This window comes from Grammomys surdaster, unplaced genomic scaffold (assembly GCF_004785775.1).
Source record: "Grammomys surdaster isolate TR1022 unplaced genomic scaffold, NIH_TR_1.0 125896, whole genome shotgun sequence".
In the NCBI taxonomy this organism is placed as follows: Eukaryota; Metazoa; Chordata; class Mammalia; order Rodentia; family Muridae; genus Grammomys; species Grammomys surdaster.
In genome coordinates this window covers 2,824,601-2,847,997 of record NW_021620720.1, presented here as the reverse complement: position 1 = coordinate 2,847,997, position 23,397 = coordinate 2,824,601, and the positions used below count along the sequence as shown (strand labels likewise).

General features: G+C 45.3%; 1 protein-coding gene across 2 annotated transcripts in view; it reads left to right on the top strand.

The window, feature by feature from the left end:
- Znf609 (zinc finger protein 609) overlaps positions 1 to 22,841 on the top strand; it is a 127,814-nt gene extending 104,973 nt beyond the window's left edge. For both annotated transcript variants that reach the window (XM_028752363.1, XM_028752361.1), the window contains exons 4-10: positions 9,388 to 9,475; positions 10,485 to 12,825; positions 14,173 to 14,539; positions 16,952 to 17,127; positions 17,350 to 17,563; positions 18,288 to 18,366; positions 18,779 to 22,841. In XM_028752363.1, coding sequence (XP_028608196.1) covers positions 9,388 to 9,475; positions 10,485 to 12,825; positions 14,173 to 14,539; positions 16,952 to 17,127; positions 17,350 to 17,563; positions 18,288 to 18,361 — 3,260 coding nt within the window. In that variant the 3' untranslated portion in view covers positions 18,362 to 18,366; positions 18,779 to 22,841. The remainder of the gene's footprint in view (positions 1 to 9,387; positions 9,476 to 10,484; positions 12,826 to 14,172; positions 14,540 to 16,951; positions 17,128 to 17,349; positions 17,564 to 18,287; positions 18,367 to 18,778) is intronic.
- Positions 22,842 to 23,397: the final 556 nt, after the last annotated feature.

Here is a 23,397-nt window from a genome sequence, read left to right as displayed (position 1 = left end):
TTTCCAAGACAGGGTTTCTCTGTGTGGCCCTGGCTGTCCTGGAACTCACTCTGTAGACCAGGCTGGCCTCGAACTCAGAAATCCGCCTGCCCCGGCCTCCCAAGTGCTGGAATTAAAGGCATGTGCCACCACCACCGCCCGGCAAGAATCTTCTAATGTATCATTTCATAGTGCAGTGGTTCTTGACCTGCCTAATGCTGTGACCCTTTAATATGGTTCCTCACGTTGTGGTGACTCCCAGCGGTAAAATTATTTTCATTGTTACTTCATAACTATAATTTTGCTACTGTTATGGATTGTAATATAAGTATCTGATGTGTAAGATGAAAGAGTCACTCGACCCCTACCCCAGGAGTCATGACCCACAGGCTGAGAACTGCTCTTGTGGTGGAAGAGGAAGGTAAATAATTATCCCAAAACATATAACAAATTTTGTCTAGCAGCAGACAAAATAAAAATCAAGAACTTGAAGACAGTGAGGCTGGAGAGATGGCTCAGCAGTTAAAAGTACATATTACTGTTGCACAAGACCTGATTTTGGTCCACAGCACCCGTGTCAAACGTCTCACAACTTCCTAAAACTATAGCTCCAGGGAATCTAATGCCTACTCCTTAACTCCTCGGGCACCTGCACAAACGCCCACAAAAATAAATAATAAAAGTAAAGTTTTTGTTTGGTTGGATTTTGTTTTGTGACCCAGTTTCTCTGTGTATCAACCCTGGCTCTCCTGAAATTTCTTTTGTAGAGCAGGCTGGCCTCGAACTCACAGAGATCTACCTGCTTCTACCTCCTGAGTACTGGGGTTAAAGGTGTGCAACACTTTTTTTTTTTTAAATATTTGAATCCAGGTGTTGTGGCACAATACTGTCAACCAAGCACACTGGAGCAGAGACAGGAAGATCACAGGTGTACACACACTTGTGTGCACACAGCAGTCAGAGGACAACTTTCCTTAGTTAATTCTCTCCTGCCATGTGGGTCTCAGGTTCCAAACTCATGCCATCATGCTTGTCTTTTCTTGCTAAGCTATTCCTGCTTAGTCCTGCTGAACTATTTTGGTTTTGGTTTTGGTGGTGGTGGTGGTGGTAGTAGTGGTATTCTGAGACAGTCTCACTATATAGCAAGCCTGGCCTAGAACTTTTTTATCTGCCTCCTGATTGCTAGGATTACAGGCATGTTCAGCCATGCTTACCATAAAATGGGCAGAATGACACAAATTGTTCCCTGTGACATCGTTACCAAGTAACAGCAAACAGCCTTGCTTCCTTTAAGATTTGTGGGGTGTTGGTATTGGTGGTGGTGGTGGTGGTGGTGGTGGTGGTGGTGGTGGTGGTGGTTTGGTTGGTTGGTTTTTGTTTTGTTTTGTTTTGTTTTGTTTTGTTTTGTTTTGTTTTGTTTTGTTTTTGAGACAGGGTTCTCGGTGCAGCCCAGGCTGGCCTTGAATTCACAGAGATCCACCTGCCTCTGCCTCCAAAGTACTAGAATTAAAGGCATGCACCACTGGGTTCTTTGTAGCCTAGGCTGGCCTCGAACTCACTATGTGAGTCAGAGTGGCCTTTAGCTCTTTCCTAAGTACTGGAGTTATAGCCATTCACTACATGCTTGGCTCATATTTGTTTTATGGATGTTTGGGAGTTTTTTGGTTTTTGTTTTGTTTTGTTTTTTGTCATAACATCATAACATGAGGCACAATCGGTTTATGATTTTCTGTCATTATTCCATTACTACCTATAGTACTTGTAGTTAGTACCAAATATGCACTATGGTGCCTAACACATTTTTGAAAATGAAGATCATTGCCGGGCAGTGGTGGCACATGCCTTTAATCCCAGCACTTGGGAGACAGAGGCAGGCAGATTTCTGAGTTTGAGGCCAGCCTGGTCTACAGAGTGAGTTCCAGGACAGCCAGGGCTACACAGAGAAACTCTGTCTCTAATAATAATAATAATTCCAACTGTTTGGGAGTCTGAGGCAGAAAAATCGTAAATTTGAGACCCGTCTGGGATAAACAGTGAGACCCTGTCTCAAAAATAAATAAAAACAACTCATGTTTCGAGTCTTTAAAGTGCTTCTTTACCTGGACAGACTAGAATATTCACCAGCTGCCCAACGCACCCCTCTTGTCTTGACCTGGTCAGCGGACACTGTCTGAGGTCATGTCGTCTGCTTATGTTCTCTCCATTCGTTCACTCTGCATGATAAACTCTGTGAAAGCAGAGAGAAAGTCACTCAGTCCTACTTTTACAGCCTCAGAGACACACAAACAGTCTGAGAGATGGCTCAGCCAGGAACGCACAGCCATGCTCACCCACTGAGCTGAGCTGATCCCTGGGATCTGTGTGGTGCAAGGAAAGAACTGACTGCAAGGTTGTCCTCTGACCGCCACATGCACACCATGGCATGTGTGCGCCCACGTGCATCATGATGATGATGGTGATGATGATGATAATTTTTAAAACCACATGTAGAATGATGCTTTCACTTAATATATTATATATTAGTCTACATTATCTTTGATTTTGACTTCTTAATAATGCCCACAATTTCTTCTTGCTGAACCTGGAGTCAGGCTGGCAGCCTCGGCATTCCCTCATCATGCTGGAGTTACAGGCATCTGTTGTAGCCTTGCTTGGCTGTTTATGTGTGTGTTGAAATCCAAATTCATCTTCATGCTTGGAGCAGCAAGCACTCCTACTCGCTGAACCAGCTCACAAACCATGTCATTTTTCTTAGCTACCAACTGTGGATAGTTTATTATAATTATGATCAATAATCATTAATTGTTGATTTTTTTTAAGTGTTTCGAGACAGGGTTTCTCTGTGTAGCCCTGGCTGTCCTGGAACTCACTCTGTAGACCAGGCTGGCCTCACTCAGAAATCCGCCTGCCTCTGCCTCCCAAGTGCTGGGATTAAAGGCGTGTGCCACCGCTGCCCAGCTATTATTGTTGATTATTAAATGATGGGAATAGGTATTACAAACTAGATATAGTATAGCAATATAGATTGGTCAGTCCCCAGGACCCACAAGGTAGAGAGAACTGACTTCTGGCCTCCATCTGTGCTATGGTGCACACACACACATATACAACATGCATGTGCACACAAATAAGACAAATCAGGCATGATGGTACAAACCTATAATCCCAGCATTTGAGAGATAAAAGCAGGGAATCAGAACATCAAAGCTACTAGCAAGTTCAAGGCTAGCCTGGGCTATCCTTGAGACTTTCTTCTAACCCCTCTATCTCAAAAACAAAAATTGAAAATAAGATGAAAAAAATAATGAGATCATGGAGCTGATGAGATGGCTCAGTAACGAAAGACATAAACTAAAAATAATATACACTTTACAAGAATATATACCAACAAAAAATATCTGGTGTGATGGTCCATGCCTTTAATTCCAGCACTGGGAGGCCAGTGAATTTCTGAGTTCAAGGCCAGCCAGGGCTGCACAGTGGGACACTGTCTCAAACAAAACAAGTTTCTTATTTTCTGTGATCTATTTGAATGTAATAATCTCAGATCAGTAGCAGCTGACAAGAATTTGTTTAGAATGGGTGCTCGAGGAAGCCCTTGAGCCTTTCCTGTGCTGCCACAGCCACAGCTCACCAAACCGTGATCTCTTTATGTTTTGTCTCCTCCTCCCCTCTTTCTCTGCTCTGCTGCAGACCATGGCTACCACAACACATAGAATATGGTTTGAGGTTTTGTATTAGGAATAAAACCTAGGACCTTGTACATGCAGTGCTAAGCTTGTGCTGTGAGCTGTGACCCAAACCCCTCTGCATATATTTGGGGTGAGAGGCATCTTGTTGTTTTCAGAGACTGTTTAAATTTTAGCTTTAGTTTAAGATAAAGGCCTCTTTATGTTGTATAGGCTGTCCTTGAACTCCTGGGTTCACATGGTCGTTTTACTTCAGCCCTCTAAGCAGCTAGAACTAACATTCTAACACATCTAGCCAGTTGGTTTTATGGTTGGGCGGTCAGTCTTAACAGTGATTTATGTTTATCCATTCTGTACCCTGAAAATAGAATGAACCTTTTAGTTCAGTAACCATGTATCTCTGTTCTGTTTTAAATCTCCAAGTAGTACTTGGCACGTGATGGAGTGTAAGTAATCACTTATATGTTGGTTAACTGCTGGAAAGCAGTGTTTGAGGTAGATGAAGCTGACAATAGCTTACTAACCAGGCAGATAGAACTGAAGCCTGAAGTCTTTAGTATAGGCAGTCTAATTCAAAGATGTTAAAATAGTCTATAGGTGAGTTAATGAGGGCTTGACCTCCAGAGGTTATGGTAGAGATGAAATGGAAGACATTATTGAGAGATTTCGGGGCAAAGAAGACAGGCCAGGGTGGCTGGCTCTTACCCAACCAAGTACCACAGAAATATAGTTCTATTTCCTTTTTTCAGCCCACATTTTCACTGTGCCATGCCCCAAGTCTCCTGCTTTCCAGCTTACACAATCATCAGTTGTTCCTCTTAAGGAGTTAGACTTCTTATACAGGTCAGTTAAGGGTATAGAGTGAGCTGGGTGTGGCAGCGCACACCTGTAATCCTAGCACTCAGGAGGCAGAGGCTGGAGGATCTCTGAGTTCTAGGTCAGCCTGGTCTACAAAGGATGTTCCAAGACAACCAAGTCTATGATATAGAAAAGCCCTGTTGTGGGTATGGGAGGTGGGTGGAGGAGTGCTTGCCCAATAGGGATAAATCAGAATTTGGTGCCTAGTGCACGCATAACCCTCAGAAATGAGGGGGACTCTGGTGGTTGGGGCACAGTGAAGAAAGGAATGAAGAAATTAATTCTTGAAATAGAAAAACTGTACAATTAGATTTCTGAAAAAACATCAACTCCAAGTTCAGATAGTGACCCTCCCTCAAAGGAATAACATGTAATATGAGAGAAGAGGACACCTGATACCCTCTGGGGCTTCCGTAAGTGGATACAGATGCACACTCACCATTTTTATAAAGTAAAAATAATAATAACAGTAATAATAATAACTAGAAGGAGAAGGAGAAAAGGAAAAGGGCAGGAGGAAGAGGAGGAGGAGGAAGAGGAAGCAGCAGCAGCCACCACCAGGCATAAAGGCACTCACCTTTAATCTCAGCACGTAGGAGGCAGAGGCAGGTAGATCTGTGTAATGCCAGTAGGACTACACAGTGAGACTTCTCAAAAAAAATAGATGAGCAGGACCTGAAGAGATGGCCCAGTGATTAAGAGCTCTGCTTGCTCTTGTTCCCAGCATCTCCATGGTGGCTCATGACTGTCTGTCACTCGACTTGCAGATGATCCAATGCTCTCTTCTGTGGGTACCAGGCATGTATATAATACACATAGATTCAAGCAAAGCACATAAAACAAAATCTCTGAAAATAAATCAGAAAAAAGAGGGAGAGGGGGCGAGGTAGGTCCAGTCCCAGTGTTCCTGAGGGGATGGGTGCCTTGGCACCTTTCTTGTGTCTGTGTCAGTGAAGGTGCAGATGACTACATAGAGAGACATAAAGCATGCCTCATGACAGAATTGCTCTCTGTAATTGTGCCAAGGCTTTCCTTGTTTTATGAACAGTGAAATTAAGAACCTTCAAAGATGGAGGCCTGTTTTCTTACTTTTTACTGCCCTAAAGCTTGTAAGTCTGTAAAGTGTTATTTTTTTTCTTTTCCTTCCTCTCTTATTCTCCAGCTGTCTCAACTCAGAACCTCGTAGGAAGAGCATTACACTTCAGCAAATGTGTTTCCTGTGACATTTCAATAAGCTTCATTTTGTCTTTCCATGTTAGAAGTACTCCACTTTCCCTCCCTGTTGCCCGCCCTTCAACTCATTTAGTACTGTTAGGTTTGCAGAATATGACAGAGAAAGAAGCCATATTTATAAACATGTGATCCACCCAGCTGTTTCAAGAATTGAAATAGCATCCATTTACTTGTGTGTCTGTTCTCTCTGTGAAGCTGTGCTTGCCTCCTTTATGAACGTAGCATCTGTCTGACTGAGGCTTACCTTTTCTAGAAACAAGTGGACATTGTTGGGTTTGGGTTTGGTTGGTTGGTTGGTTGTTGGTTGATTTTAACAGATTCTCCCTGTGTAGCCTTGGCTGTCCTAGAACTCAGATCTGCCTCCTCTACCTCTTCTAGGACTAAAGGTATATGCCACCATGCCAAACACTATTCTTGTTTAAACTAAGCAAAGAAGCATATCACTAAGGGGAGACATCCAACTGAATTCACTTTGGTAATAGAGAAAATTTAGTTCAATTATTTTCTTAGAAGATAGTCCATTCCCTTAAGAAGCCAGGGTCTTGAAAAGGGATAGGAATCCTATCCTTCCTTCCCTTTGAATATCTGTCCCCTTGCAGACTTACATGTCATTCATCACAGATAAAGAGAGAGTAAACGGGTAGTCTAAGCAAGTAGTATGAAAAGAATAAATCTATTAGATAGCTAGCTCATCCTAGAATCAGAAGGATCTGGCTTCTCTTAGTCTTTCAATAAAATATTTACCCTTGTTGGACTTGAGTTTTTTATTTCTTTTTTTTTTTTTTAATTTTAGGCATGGTCTCCTCTCGTGGAGAGTGACCTTGATCGTTTTCATATTATATTTTTATATATTGTGTGTATCCATGCGCCACAACACACTTATAGAAGTCAGAGGACAATTTGAAGGAATTGGTTTTTCTCTGTCCACCATGTGGGTCCCAGGGATTGAACTCAGATTATTAGTCTTGGCAGCAAGTGCCTTTACTCACTTAACCATCTCATCAGCCTGAAGTACTTCTACTTTTTTTGGATGGTGGAACGACAGAGTCTCTTTACATAGCCCTGGAACTCAGAGGCTCTGAATTCTGTCTCTGCCTTTCAAGTGCTGAGATTTAAAAGCATACACTATCACATCCAACTTTCTCTTCCCCTTCTTCTTCATCTTCCTCTTCTTCCTCCTCTTCCTTCTCCTCCCCCTCCTCTTCCTCTTCTGCTTCTTCATTACATTTTGATTTATTTTGATCTTCAGCACAGGTTTAGTGGCACACGCCTGTAATTTCTGCACTTGGAGGTAGAGGCAGGAGGATAAATTCAAGGTTACCCTTCACCAACTTGATTATATAATGAGCAGGTTTGAGTTTTACAACCCTGACTCAAAAACAAAATTAAAAAAAAAAAACTGTTAACTAAGAAGCCAAAAAAGGTTAATAAATATAACACAAAAGTAAATAATTCCTACATATCATTAATTGCTATCAGTAAATAAACTGATGGAAATATCTGATTATGTTACAAAAACTTTACTCCAAGGTATTAAAAGTTACAAGTAAAGAAAATAGTAGGGGCTTGACTGTTAAGAGTACTTACTGCTCATCCTCTGACCTCTGAATGCACACTCTAGCACATATAAAATAAAAACAGTTTTTTAAATGAAGTATCCTCTTGTCATTGTTCATTAGCTTCACATTTCCTTCTTAGAAACATTCAAGGATATGCCTGTGAGCTGTCTCAGTGGGTAAGGGTGCCTGCCACTAAGCCTAATGGCCTGAGTTTGGTTCCTGGAACCAACATGATAATGTGAGAGAACTTGTTGCTACAGATTGTCCTCTGACCTCTTCATTCACGCCATGTGCCCCCCATCCCTCCAAATAAATATATAATGAAAAATATATACTCTTCCTTAAGTAGAACTACTACGCCACACTGTTCCATATACATTACTGTCTTTCCAGCACATGGACTCTGTGTGTGTGTGTGCGTGTGTGTGTGTGTGTGTGTGTGTGCGCGCGCACCTGTCTGTCTTTCTCTCTTTCTCTCTCCAAGGCTGTGCATCTGCTGGAGAAGCACTATACCACCAAGCGACATCCCTAGCACTCATATTCCCTGCCCTGCTCCCATTTTTGTTTTTCAAGATAGTTTCTCTGTGGAGCCCTAGAGCTCACTTTGCAGACCAGCTTACCTTGAACTCCCTGATCATCCTGCCTCCACCCCTCAAATGTCAGAATTACAGATGTGCACTACCATGCCTGGATTTTAGCATTTGGGATTTTTTATACTGCTTTTTGAATTTAGGAATATTGTGCCACATCTTCAAAAACCTTGTTTCCCTGTTAGGGGATGTAATGAGGAACAAGGTATCATATATCCTAGGCTGGCCTTGAACTAGCTATATAACTGAGGATAACATGAACTTACATTGCTTCTAATTCCACCCTCCAAGTGTTTTGCTTACAGGTTTCTGCTACAATACCCAGTTTATCTAGGGATAGAATCAGGATTTTATGTGTCACTCTGCCAAGTGAGCCACATTCCCAGCCACCAGTCCCTGTCCCTGTCCCCCTTTTGATAAGTTATTGTGGCATCATTTAAGAGTGAGACTGGAGAAAAAGCATGGTGGTTAAGAGAATATACTGCTCTTTTAGAGGGCCCAAGTTCAGTTCCCAACCCCAACATCAGGTGAGTCACAAACACCTCCAGCTCTAGGGAGGTCCAACACCTCTGGCTTCATGAGGCATCTGCAGTCACATGAACACATACCCACTCGTAGACATGTAACTAAAAATGATAAAAAAAAAAAATAGTCCTTTTTTTTTAAGTAAAAATATATCAAGCTGGGCAGTGGTGGCACACGCCTTTAATCCCAGCACTTGGGAGGCAGAGGCAGGTGGATTTCTGAGTTTGAGGACAGCCTGGTCTACAGAATGAGTTTCAAGATAGCCAGGGCTACACAGAGAAACCCTGTCTCGAAAAACAAAAACAAAATATATATTCAAACAACCTAAGCTGCACAACAGCAACAAAGAATGTATGAACTGTCGTTAAGTCGTACACTGAAGTATTTTAACTCAATTAAAATGAATGCATTGAGCCAGGCATGGTGGCACACACATATAAGCTGAGCAGGTAGGGGCAGAAGAGCTCAAAGCTATCCTTGACTAGATAGTTTGAGGCTAGCCTGAGCTATATAGCTAGACACTGTCTTTACAAAAACTAGGGAGGGCTGAGGATATAGCTCAGTTGAGTCTTGTCTAGCATACACAAAGCCCTGAGTTCAGACCCAAGGACTGCATAAATCTTGGTGTGTTGGCCTTCCTCTCATCCTAATACTCATCCTAATACTCGGTATTAGGTCACCCTCAGCTGTATAACAAACTCAAGGACAGCCTGGGATCCATGAGGCCCTGTTTCAGAAAAATAAAAAAAAAAAAATGTTTTGATTGGGCTATGAAGTCTGAACTATTGCCTATCTGTAGGGATCCAAGAGTACTATAGGCAATTGCCATGGAACTGGTACCAGAGCATTATTAAACTTCCACAGGAGGAATCAGAGTGCTTCTCAGATAAAGAATATTCTTTGCAATGGCCAGAAAGTTTGCCTCACCCATAACTTCTTTCTTCTTGATTTCAGGGATGTTGGTGGTAAATGTGACATGGAGAAACAAAACATATGTAGGTACACTTCTTGACTGCACAAGGCATGATTGGGCACCGCCAAGGTGAGCATGTACAGATATCTAGTTTATATCAGTCTGAACCCCCACATAATCAATGAACTGTTATGCCCTTAGTTTACTACAGTTGGCCTCAGAGTGAAGCCTCCTGAGTGCTTTTATCACTAGCTTGAGCTACCACCCTGGGGTTATATCCATTTTCCTTCCTTCTTTCCTTTCTTCCTTTTTTCCTTCCTTCCTTCCTTCCCTCCCTTCTCCCCTCCCTCCCTTCCTCCCTTCTTCTTTGGGACAAGGGTTCACTCACTCTGTAGCCCAGGCTGTCTTGGAACTCACTGTATAAGACAGGCTGCCTCAAACCCAAAGTGATCATCTTACCTTAGCTGGTAAGTACTGGGATTTCAGGTGTTTGTATGAGTCACTGGGCCTGGCCTTACTTTCAAGTTGCAGTTTGATCTGTAAGTTAACATATCACACAGCCATAGTTCTATGTACCTGTAATCCCAGGTCTGGTGGATACAGAAGGGTCAGAAGTTCAAACCCACCTTCAGCAACATAAGGAGTTGAGGCTAACCCTGAGTACATACCTTGTCTCAAATGGGTGATAATACTAACATTTTGAGTCTGAGATATCGCATGAGGCTTATGGATTCATTGTCTAACAGCACCACAAAAATAAAAATATAATAAAAGGCACTAATATTTCAATGTCTTCTTATACCTTATTCCTCATGTTGGTACCCAGTGTGCTAGGGCTTGAGAAGCCTAAAATATGGTAGTGTGATCCTGAACTAGTATGAAAATGACATCCTAGGAGGTTACCTCTCAATACAGTTCCCATGCAGGTTCCTAGGAAACCACAGTTCTTGAAACAGAAGCTGGGCAGAAGAGCTGCTCCAAGTTAGAGGCCCGTTCTTGCTATGGAATGAGCTCCTTACCAGCCTGGGCTTCAAAAACAGAAAGCTGGGTGTAGTTCATACTGGTAGGCCCTGCCTCACATAAAAAAAAGATGTTTTCCCCTTAATAATATCCTGTCCTATTATTGTCCTTTTCCAAGGTTCTGTGACTCTCCCACCAGTGACTTGGAAATGCGTAACGGTAGAGGAAGAGGCAAGCGCATGCGTCCTAACAGTAACACGCCTGTCAGTGAGACAGCCACAGCTTCTGACAGCAAAGGAACCAGCAGCAGCAGCAAGACCCGAGCAGGAGCCAATAGCAAAGGCCGTCGGGGTAGCCAGAACTCCTCAGAGCACCGCCCTCCTGCCAGCAGTGCCTCTGAGGACGTCAAAGCCAGCCCTTCCTCAGCCAATAAGCGGAAAAGCAAACCTCTTTCAGACATGGAGCTGAATTCTAGCTCAGAGGACTCCAAAGGGAGCAAGCGTGTCCGTACAAATTCCATGGGCTCAGCCACGGGGCCCCTCCTTGGGACCAAGGTAGAACCAACTATTGTGGACAGAAATTGTCCCTCCCCAGTCCTGATTGACTGTCCCCACCCAAACTGCAACAAAAAGTACAAGCACATTAATGGACTTAAGTACCACCAAGCTCACGCCCACACAGACGATGACAGCAAACCAGAAGCTGATGGAGACAGTGAATATGGAGAAGAGCCTACCCTCCATGCAGACCTCAGCAGCTGCAATGGTGCATCTGTCTCACAGAAAGGATCCTTGTCCCCTGCCCGCTCAGCTACCCCCAAAGTTCGGCTTGTTGAGCCTCACAGCCCTTCTCCTTCAAGCAAATTCAGCACAAAAGGCCTCTGTAAGAAAAAACTGAGTGGGGAGGGAGACACAGACCCTGGAGCTTTATCCAATGATGGCTCTGATGATGGACCCTTGGTAATGGATGAAACAAGCAACGATGCCTTTGACTCTTTGGAAAGGAAGTGTATGGAAAAAGAAAAATGTAAAAAGCCCTCCAGTTTGAAATCTGAAAAGATTCCATCCAAGAGCTTAAAATCAGCCCGCCCCATTGCCCCTGCCATCCCCCCACAACAGATCTACACTTTCCAGACAGCCACCTTCACAGCAGCAAGCCCAGGGTCCTCCTCAGGCTTGACCACCACTGTGGTCCAAGCAATGCCCAACAGTCCCCAACTCAAGCCCATTCAGCCCAAGCCCACTGTCATGGGAGAACCTTTCACAGTCAACCCTGCCCTGACCCCTGCCAAGGACAAGAAAAAGAAAGACAAAAAAAAGAAGGACTCATCAAAGGAAGTTGAAAGTCCTCTGACCCCTGGGAAGGTATGCCGAGCAGAAGAAGGTAAGAGCCCGTTCAGAGAATCAACAGGAGATGGAATAAAAATGGAGGGCCTTCTGAATGGCTCCTCAGAGTCCCATCAAAGCCGGTTAGCTAGTATCAAGGCTGAAGCTGATAAGATTTACAGTTTCACTGACAATGCCCCCAGCCCTTCAATTGGAGGCAGCAGCCGCCTAGATAGTACTACCCCAACCCAACCCTTAACTCCCCTACATGTAGTGACCCAGAATGGAGCTGAAGCCAGCTCTGTCAAAACCAATAGCCCTGCCTACTCTGACATCTCTGATGCTGGGGAGGATGGGGAGGGCAAGGTGGACAGCGCCAAGTCGAAGGACCCTGAGCTGCTGGTGAAAGAAGGGGCTAAGAAAACACTTTTCCCCCCTCAGCCACAGAGCAAAGACTCACCGTATTATCAAGGCTTTGAAAGTTACTACTCTCCAGGTTATGCACAGTCCAGCCCAGGGGCTCTCACCTCAAGCAGCCAGGCAGGAATGGAGGGCCAGGCTATAAAGACAAAAAAGGATGAGGAGCCTGAGAGCATAGAAGGGAAAGTAAAAAATGATGTCTGTGAGGAGAAGAAGCCGGAGCTGAGCAGTTCCAGTCAGCAGCCCTCTGTCATCCAGCAGCGGCCCAGCATGTACATGCAATCCCTGTACTACAACCAGTATGCCTATGTGCCTCCATATGGCTACAGCGACCAGAGCTACCACACACACCTCCTGAGCACCAACACCGCTTATCGGCAGCAGTATGAAGAACAGCAGAAGCGTCAGAGCTTGGAGCAGCAGCAGCGGGGACTGGACAAGAAGACAGAGATGGGCCTGAAAGAGCGGGAGGCATCACTCAAGGAAGAGTGGAAGCAAAAGCCGTCAATTCCACCAATTCTCACCAAGGCCCCCAGCCTGACAGACCTGGTGAAGTCAGGGCCAGGCAAGGCCAAGGAGCCAGGGACTGACCCTGCCAAGTCTGTCATCATTCCCAAATTAGATGACTCATCAAAACTCCCCAGCCAGCCCCCTGAAGGCCTTAAAGGGAAGCTGGGTGAGGCCAGCCACCTAGGCAAGGAGGCGTCTGAGGCTAAGACAGGCACTGAGTGTGGCCGACAGGCAGAGGTGGATCCAATACTCTGGTACCGACAGGTAACTGTTGTATGTAAGGAAGTGGAGATGCTGTCTAATAAACTTTCTGGCCCCCACAGATCAGCACTGTCTTGTGTAGGGGTTCCATAGAATTGAGATTACCAGGAGAGTTGTATAATTTTAGCAAACCTGTACATTTTATGTTTTAAAAAGCACCGTTACCTCCTTAAAAGGTATTTTTCCCATAAATGGAGAAGAAGGACTAATAAGACAACTTATTTTGTCTACAGTTAGTTGACCCTTCATTAGCAAAGCAAGACAAGAACTTGGGCATTTTGACTCCTAGCCCAGTGTTCCACTGTCTGGTTTCTACAGAATGGAAGCATATACTCACCTAACAGGTTTCTTTAAAAAGGATTTTATGATGTCAGCTATGATGACATATGCCTGTAATCCTAGGACTTGGGAAGCTAAAAGCAGATTATCTTGAGTTTATAGCCACACTGAGCTACATAGCCTGGGCAAGACTCTGTTCTCTTAATAATAAAAAATAATATTTAAAGTTAAAACTAATGGGGCTGGAAAGATGGCTCAGTGGTTAAAAGTACTTTCTGTTCTTCCAGAAGACTGAAGTTTATTTCCTAATACCCACATCAGATGGCTCACAACCTCCTGTATCTCCAGCTCTAGGGGATCTGATTCTCTCTTCTGGTCTCTGCAGACACCCACACCTGTTGCAAACATTCACACAGTCTTCCCTTTCCTCCTGGGGGCAATGATAACTGCAAAGCAACATAAACATCTTGGCAGGAGGCAACTTATTGTATTCCCAGAGTCGCTGCCCTAGGAGTTTTGTGCGGAGAAGGGCCACTGATGGCTTCACCTTTTTTCCTCCCAGGATCTTGTTTCATTAGGTTTGAGAAGGTGTTTTGTTTTGTCATGATAGGGTCTCGCTATGTATTCCTGGATGGCTTAGACTCTGTAAAACAGGCTGCCCTTGAATTTAGAGTTCTATTTGCGTCTTCCTCCTCCGAGTGGAAATTAACAGTGTTTTTGTAAACAAAATCTGTACAAATCAGAATCCCAGTTTGCCTTGGGTGCTGTGATGGTCTGTTGCTGTTTCTACTCGGACCTTGGGTTTGAGAAAGGTCGTTTGTCAAACACCTTTAATCCCAGCACTTGGGAGGCAGAGGCAGGCAGATTTCTGAGTTCGAGGCCAGCCTGGTCTACAGAGTGAGTTCCAGGACAGCCAGAGCTATACAGAGAAACCAGTCTCAAAAGAGAGAGAGAGAGAGAGAGAGAGAGAGAGAGAGAGAGAGAGAGAGAGAGAGAGAGGGAGGGAGGGGGGGAGAGAGAGAGATCTTTTGTGTGTAATACTACTCGGCAGTCATTCTGTGGTTTTTGCAGGAGACAGAACCTCGGATGTGGACATATGTTTATCCTGCCAAATACTCAGACATCAAGTCAGAGGATGATCGGTGGAAAGAGGAACGGGACCGAAAATTAAAGGAAGACAGGAGCCGGAGTAAGGACTCTGTTCCCAAGGAAGACGGGAAGGAAAGCACAAGCAGTGACTGCAAGCTACCCCCATCTGAGGAACCCCGCCTCGGGAGCAAGGAGGCCCGCCCCAGCGTCCACGTGCCCGTGTCCTCCCCGCTCACCCAGCACCAGTCCTACATCCCCTACATGCATGGCTACTCCTACAGCCAGTCATACGACCCCAGCCACCCCAGCTACCGGGGAATGCCTGCAGTGATGATGCAGAACTACCCAGGTACAGTGCCTAGGGCTGCGCTACTCAGGGGAATGGGAGCTGAAGCAGTTTTTAAATCCAGAGCTTTTTGCTTTGTGGCTTTGGCTCTGAGGTTGAGGGAACCTGACTTGGATGACAGACTTTTTTTTTACATATAATGTGTCCATGATGTGAAGCTGCCACTCTAACCTTAAATGACCCTAATTACAGTCAGAAAAAAACACCTCTCCCTTGCTTTAGCTAAGGTTGCTTCCGTGTTCAGCTTTTCTTGATGATCAGTGGTAAAACTCACATACATGACAGCATCTTCTCTCCGCTAGAATTTCTTTAGACACACACTCTGATTTCTGCTGCATGCAAGGCACTGTGGGGAATACTAAAGAAAGAGAGGAGAGCAGTTCCCTCCATCGAGGGCTTCACAGCTTGATACAGCAGGAGCAATACATGTGACAAATAAGTTCAAACCAAAGCAATGCAGGCATTCAGCTTTGAGGCTGTGCTCAGCTGTGAGATCAGAAAGCTTGTCAGGGATGCAGAGAGCATTTTGAAGTCAGTTGGGGGATGTCTAGTAGGTTCAGCTTGAGAAAAATTAGTTCTTAAACTGCTGACAATGAGTTAGTTCTCAGTGGGTCAAGGTTTAAATGTTTTTTTAACTTGTTAGAAAAAAAAAATGTTCATATTCCACTCTACACACTAATTTCTGTTGCTGGAAGAGCTATGTGGGATCCAGAACTTCTGGTTTGGTTGGTTGGTTGGTTGGTTGGTTGGTTGGTTGGTTTGAGGGTTAAGAGAGGGCTAGTTATTTTTGTTTTCCTGAGACAGGATTTCACTTTGTAGCCCTGGCTAGTCTGGAACTTGCTGTGTAGAACAAGCTGGGCTCTTAACTTGTAGAGATACACCTGCCTCTCCTGAGTGCTGGGATTAAAAGTACGCACCCCCATGCCTGGCCACGATATGGCCGTCCACCACACACTCAGTGTTTGCCAATCCAGTCAAGGTAAATGCCGTTCCCCATGCTCTTCTCTAATGGCACTTGATGAAATATATAATAGGTTTTCATGAATTGTAGCCACTCCACTGAGCGGCAGGACACTCGAGCTGATGCCTCTGCCTGTGTTTGGGCATCTGTTATCTAACCTGCCCTGCCCTCCTCAGCTTCTGGTAATCCCTGTTTTCCATTTGGATCAGCCTGAGCATTCACTCCTGCAGCTTCCCAGCCTCCTAGAGCCAGTCTTGACATTCTGCTAGTGTTATTATGGGATAAATTCTAAATACAAGTAAGCTTTTCAAACAGATAAGGAGATCATCTCATCCTTGTGGTGTTCCTTACCATATATGTACAAATCAAAGTGCCATCTGTGAGGCGTTCTCTGGTCCATGCACTGTCTTGAATGATTTATGCATTTTTCCTGTTGTTCTGTTTTCATTGTTAAGACAGGGTCTTATTACATAGCCCTTGTTAGCCTATAATTAACCAGCTTTCCTCCTTTTTCTTGCCTCAGCACCCAAGTGCTGGAATTATAAACATATGCCACCACACCCAGCTTGTGTTTCTATTCATCTGTATGTGTTCATGTTGAGGTCAGAGGTCAGTGTCACTTGTCTTCTTCGATGATTTATTTTTTTTCAAACAGGGTCTCTCACTGAACCTGGAACTCTTGATTATTTTAGACTGACTTGCCAGTGGGCCCCAGGGGTTCTCCTGTCTGGTCTCAGTGGTCAACCTGCCTCTGCCTCTCCAGTACTGGAATTAAAGGTGTGCACTCTCACACCTGGCTTACCACTCCCCCCACCCTTTTTTTAATTATTATTAATAAAAACAAGGTTTCATTATGTAATCCTGGCTGGCCTGGAATAGATCAGACTAGATTCAATGTCACATAGGTCTACCTGCTTCTGGCCTAAGTGCTGGGATCAAACTTAGGTCATCAAGCCTGGCAACAAGAGCTTTTACCCACTGAGCCATCTCAACAGCCCTTTTTTTTTTTGTTTTAGGGGACAGGATCTAATGTAGTCTAGGCTGACATTAAGCTCAGAATACTGCCCCAACCACCACAGTGTTGGGATTACAGGTGTGCCATCATCCCTGCCTGATATCTTCATTTTGAAGATAAACTAAAACTCAAAAAGGCTATCACTTTATTTAAGGTTATGCAGCCCAAGGCTGTCTGACTTTAAATCCTTTGATCTTTCCACTTTATCATATGACTCTGAGATAACACAGGAGATCTGAGAAGTCAGCTTTGGGAAACCAGTGTTGTGTGCTCTCCCTTCACCTGTCCTTATATAGAGCTTGTTAAAAGAGGAGGAAGCCAGGCGCTGTGGTAGAACGTGTCTCAGACTGTGCCTCGAAGAGCTGATGCCCTCTGGCCATTCACTAGAGCAGTTTCTTCTGCCTTCATTTCTCTCACTGCTTGATCTCTCCTTTCCTAGGTTCCTATTTGCCTTCCAGCTATTCTTTCTCCCCGTATGGCAGCAAGGTCTCAAGTGGCGAGGATGCTGACAAGGCACGTGCCAGCCCCAGTGTAACCTGTAAAGCCAGCTCAGAGTCCAAAGCCCTGGATATCTTGCAGCAACATGCCAGTCACTACAAGAGCAAGTCTCCGACGGTAAGTGGAAACAGCCCTGGTCCTTGTCCACAGCATGGGAGGAGTGAGCAAGCTCAGGGCCTGACCAAGACGCTGCTCGACTGACTGCTGGCTTCATATGGGCACCCTCTTTATTTGTAGATACCCTGCAGTTTTAGAGTCATGATATAGGACACTGGTTAGATCACTAGTGTGTGCATATATCTCATTATAGTGCCTTGACGTGTCTCCTTTCCTTTCCAGATAAGTGACAAAAATTCTCAGGAGAGAGATCGGGGAGGCTGTGGGGTGGCTGGGGGTGGTGGCAGCTGTGGCAGTGTTGGGGGAGCAGGAGGTGCTGACAGGAATGCCGACCGGCCCCGCACATCCCCTTCCCAGCGCCTGATGTCCACACACCACCACCACCACCTGGGCTACTCCTTGCTCCCAGCACAGTACAACCTACCCTACGCTGCAGGTAAGGCTGTCTTCCAGCTTTGTCTCCGTTTCAGCAGTGTACCTGTAGCAAGGGCCGCCCTCCAACCCCCAGACTTCTAATTTGAGATAACTCCCACCACTCAGGGTTGAAGCAGGAGCATAAAAATAAATTCAAGGCGGGAGGGGAAGAAGACTTAGTAAAGCACTTGCCTTACAAGCAGAGGATCTGAATTCAATCCTTAAAATCCATGTAAAAACACAGATGTGGTGGTGTGTGCTTGTAACCACAGTGGTCAGGTGGGAGGAGAACGGGCAGGTCCCTGGAGCTTGCTGGCCAGCTGGCCTAGCATACTTGGCAAAGCTCCAAGCCAGTGAAAGGCCTTGTCTCAAACAAAAGACAGAAGACGGCACTTTAAGGATGATAATTGTCCTATGACCTCTACACATATGTACAGCACACACACATACAGAGACCCTGTCTTAAACACTCTCCTGAGTCCTAAAGTACCTTTAGGCTGGGACTTATTTCCCCCCTGGAGCTTGGGAGCTCTCATTATTCAGCAGAATAAGAGACCACTAGAGAGAAACAAGCAGCTGAACATTGGTCTGGCCAAGCAAGTGTCAGGGTTGTTTTTCTGTCAGCACCCCAAAAATCCAACAGTGCTAGGTCTGGAAATTTAAGGGGAAGCTCCTCATAGCGAGCGAGCTTGCGAAGGAAGGGTGATTTCCTGAGTGCTGTATTAATATGTTCTCTGCTTGCCCAGGGCTTTCTTCTACAGCCATTGTTGCCAGCCAGCAAGGCTCAACTCCCTCACTTTACCCACCCCCCCGGAGGTGAGAATGGTGAGTAGATTTTGTTAACAAATTGCAGTAACAAATTAACAGGGGTAGCTGCTACTTGGATCACAGAATCCCTGCATGTGAGGGTTAACTAAGCGATGTCAGTGACTGGAAAAGCCTCTTGTGAAGCTGTGTGCATCTGAGGCCTGTGGAGGACCAGCACTGCAGTTCTTTTTTGTGTTTTGTTTTTAAATTTGTTGTGAAGGGTAGTGCTTGTGAACAGGGCTCAAAGAACAGTTTACAGGGAGTTCCCTCCTCGAACTGTGGATGATGGAATTCATCTCATGCTTAGCAGCAAGCACCCTTACTCACCAGACCATCTTGCCAGCCCCAGTTCATTTTCTTAGAGCACCATCTTGTGGTTGTGATACCAGCAGACCACAATTAGCTGTTTACCTATGTGTTTCCTTCGCAGAACACCAAGTGCCCAGATGAAGTCAGCTTCATGGGCCAGACTGGCTCATTCGAGGTGATGCTGGAGGTGCCATTTTACCATCAGTTACGGTGTTGATCATCCTGTTTGCCATTCCTACCGTGACTGAAGGCAGACCCTTGGCTGTCTCACCTCCACTAGACCCTCCGACCCCCTGACCCTCCCTCTTCCTCAGGAGCTGGAAAACTGGTACTTTGCAAAAATACTTATTCTCTCAGCCACAGTTCTGTTGTGGCATCGAAGTAGATGAAGGCATAGGAGCAACTGAGCGAGCGCAGCCTCATCCCAGAGAAATCACTACTCTGTCACCTTAGCCCCGGTCTACTGCCAGAGCAGCACCACACACATCTGGGAGGGACCCCAAGCGTGGGACAAGGTCTGAGGACAGCACAGCAGCCATACCCTCACAGTCATCACCACCATAAACCAGATTCCACATCTCCTCAGTGGTTTGGGCCCTGGGAACTGGCAGCACGTGGAGAAATTAGAATCTCAGGAAAGAAGTAGGGAGCTGTTTCCTCCATAATTGCGAAGACAAGGCCTTCAAGTGTGGAGACATCCCCCGCTGATATGAGCACAGATAAATGCTCAGAGCCTAACCTGTAAAGGGGAGAGTAAGGCACTTACCCACCAGAGTCCTGTGCTCCTGTTAGGCTGAAGACGGGTTCTAGCAACAGCACAGGGCTCCCTGGGCATGCTGGGAGGAGCTGGAGCATAAATGGAGTCTGTGAAATTGAATCCGCTTCCTCACCAAAATTCCTGCTGCTTTTCATCTCCCAACTCCTTGCCCTTTCTCTTTCCTTTTTAACCCCTTGGTGCCTTTCCCAGGGGGGAGTCCCCATACTGACCTCACCTCTTCTGCTGCTTTGCTCCTACCTTGGAGTCTGCCACATCACTTTAAAGCAGCAACTGGAAGGCAGGCTGTTCTTGGAGACATTCAGTTATCTGAGTATCCTTCTCATTTAGGGTCACAAATCTATACATCCCAGTTCCTCTGTCTACAGGTACATGATTTTATACAGTTCACTCTGTAACTCGATATGTGCCAATTTGAAGAGTGTCTTTGTTACATACGTTTTTGTTTTAGGGTCCACTGGCCAAGGAGGTGATTTGCTCCTTAGACCCTAAAACAGCATATCCAAGCTTTGCATGCACAAGTCAGCGTGGACTCTGGATAAGGCTATGAGGTGTCAGGCATTTCTCTGTTCTCCTGAGCTACAAAGTCCTGTTAGTGGAAAGTGATGGAGTCACTTCTACCCAGCATGTGAAATGTTTTTTTAGTTCTCTGCTGTTGCAGGGTATCATCCCTTTGTAACCCTTGCCTCCTGTCTTTGCTCCTTGGACTGCAGGAGAGAGAGAAAGATGCACAGATACCAGCTTAGGCTAATAAAGAGCTTGTAAAAAGCACGTCAAAACTGATAGTTTAAGAGCAGAAAAGTAGGTAGCTCTAACTTCTTTGGGAAAGTGGGGTGGTGGGAGACAGTAAGCACAAAGCTCAAGAGAAGCTAGCTCCCAAGAACTAGTGAACCCTCCCTATATAGAATCAGGCTTCAGTAGTTACCACCTCTCACCTCCAAACCTTTCCTGTTTCCAAGTCCTTGTTTTTGTTCCAGTTGGGTTCTGAGCACTTGGAAAAATCCTTTTGTTTAGACCTGTTTGTAGGACTCCAAACAGCCTCCTTACCACCATCGTTCCCCCTGCCACATGCTGCCACATGCTGCCCCAGTAAGCAGTAGTCTGGGCAGTGACCCCCTTTCATTCACAGAGGTAGATGTTGGGGACGCCATCTTACCTAATTCATTACCCTTACTAAGAAAGCGACTGTCGGCCTAATTATGCTCCCCCACCTCCTTCCAAGACTCCAGTGAGTAGAGCCATGCTCCCATCTGTTCCTGTTTTTTTATATATATCTGTAACACTGGCTTACAGTGTGCTTTGTACATATTGTTTTAAAAAAAATTGGAGCAATTTTGTTTTTCATTGGGTAAGCATGGCCCACATTCCTGCCCTTTCCACTTCATTTTATAACAGAGGTGTGTCCGTATTTGCAAGACAGCCCTAAGATTCTGCAGAAGAAACAGCCTTCTCTCTCTCCTCTCTCCCCTTCCCCTCCCTCCCTTTCTGTCTCTCTCCCCTCTTCCCGAGAAAAAGTCATCTCTTTGTTCCCTCTACCCAAGTGTCCCTTTAAGAACAGGCGCTGCTCTGAAATGAGATTAGCAGTAGAAAAATGACACTATGTTTTCAGCTTGATCCTCCTGGTCCCTAGTCTGAGTCCAGTCTTCCCTCTCTGAAATAGTATTACACAACTGCAGCTGTCCGCACTCCACAGTAGGGAACTACCTGTGACACCTAGTCAGAAAGACAAGATCTGGTGCAGACCACCAAACCAAGCCTTTCACTACACCATCCTGCCCTATGCTCTTGGTGTTAATGATCTCAAGAGACCCATGTGGAAGAGAAGCTATAGGAAGTAGGGGCCTCACCCTGAGGAAGGGCAGCTACCGCTTAACAGCTGCTGCTTAGGATTCGCATCTGCTTCCTCATTTATGGTGTGCCAGCTCCCTTCAGCTCGTGTCCATGTTGTACATGTAGGCTCCACTTAGCCTACACTCTCCAACATCTCCAGGTCAAAGAAACACACGGAAGGGTAAGAGGGTACCCTTCAAAATGATCATGTACCTCCTCTACAGGCTCCAGGGTGGGGTTGGGGGGGGGGGACTTAGTTTAAGGGAGTTAAGACTGCAGAAGGGCCAGAGAGTTGGGTATAGGTTTGAGGCCTCATCACTTACCCCATATACCCTATCTGTGTACTCTGATGCCCCCCAAGATTCAGCTGGGCAGCTAGCTGGCCCATAATTCTGGGCCTTTGTCACTTATTACTAGGACATCCCAGGAAACTTTCCAGTGATTCCCTGCCATGGGCCCCTCCCAGGCCTTGTCCCCAGCCCCTCCTGCCCCAGCCCACCCGCTTGCCTTGGTGCTCAGCCCTCCCATTGGGAGCAGGTTGGGGCAAGCTGGAGGCCCGGGCTGGAGGGACAGTGTTGCCGTTCATAGCTTTTGTTCCATTGATGTTGCTCTGTTGAATTTAATTTCAGTCTTCCTGATTCTTCCCTTCTGTAAAGTGTACATTACCAAGTTCCTTGTTTTTTTATATACATATATATATATAAATATATATATATATATATATACAAACTGTACTCTTTTTGCCTTTGTACATTCAGGCAAGAAGAGAAAATAAATCTTTTTAAGAGACAATCACAAATCTGTGAGGGCTGCTGGTTATTTCTCCTGGAGTTTGCTGCTGAGCTGCTGCCTCCTCCCTCAGCTCCCTGTCTTTTCTCTCGCCCTGCTCCATATGCACCCTCTGCTTTACCTTTCCTGGCTGACAGTGAGCTGCTGAACCCAGTATGCCGACTGCCTGCCCTGTAGCTTCTTCCTGCCCGGCATTGTTTTCCAGCTTGGCCACTGGCTGATCCTGTATCCTTCCTGACCTCTTTTTTTTTTTTTAACCCTTAGCTCTCATTCACCAAAGTGGCTTTGGACCCCTGGGTGCTCTGGGACCTGCCTCCCAGAGGCCCTTGGCTTTGGACATTCATTCATCTATGAAACTATGCACCTGGGAGCTCTCTGCCTGAGATTTTGCACTACTTAAACCTGCCTGGGTGTTAGAATGAAAGGTTTTTAGGAACAAGTGGGAAATTACCCACCACCCACCCACCCAGCACTCCACCCCACACTACCCCTACCCATCCTAGCCTCAGAAGTCTGATGGTTCCAGGACTATGCCTGGACTCCCATGGTTACCCTATGCTATCAAGGGCTAAGGATCTATTGGTAAGAGCTTTTGAGATTCAAATAGTGATACTGTCTGAAACAGCAGCCCAGCCAAACCATGTTCATACTTGTCTTCTTTCCTTACCTTCTCTTCCCCCTTCCCCCTTTGTTTCTACTTCCTTTTCTTAATTGGCTTTGGAATTGAAGTATATTTTTAAATTATTTGTTGTATTTATTGAATAAAGTTTTTAATGTCCCTGTTCTTACATTTAGACTAAAGTTTGCCTTTCACGTACCTCTCCTATCCCTCTCTTTACCACCCCCAAAATTTCTACCTTCTAAGTTGTTTTGTTTTTTTTTTAAATGAACTGCTGCTGCCTCCTTACCATAATTATGTGTCAGTGGTGGTCTTCAGTAGCCCCTCCCTCCCTCCCTCTTTCTGACAGGGAACTCTTTGGGTAGGTATATGGTTTCCAAGTCTTTTCACTGGCTGTCAACAGGAAGTGTTAGCATACAGCAGCAGAAGAAAGAGTGTTTCCCTCTGCTCTGTGAGCTTTGGCTGAAAGTAAAGGGCTGTTACCTCTATTTATTTGTGAATGGGTATCTCAGGTTTTACATTTGACTCTTGACCTTTAGGCTGCCTCTAGGAGTCATCTGTTTGATAGAAGGTATTTTCAAGCGAATCAGTTTGAAGGAATACCATGTGCAGGTAGAACCTAAGTTTAGTGACTTGGCTAAATACAATACAGGTAAGCTTCATGAAAAACAAGCTTAAAACTGGGCAAAGCCTGTAAAGAAACTATGGGCTGACTATAAGGCAGTTG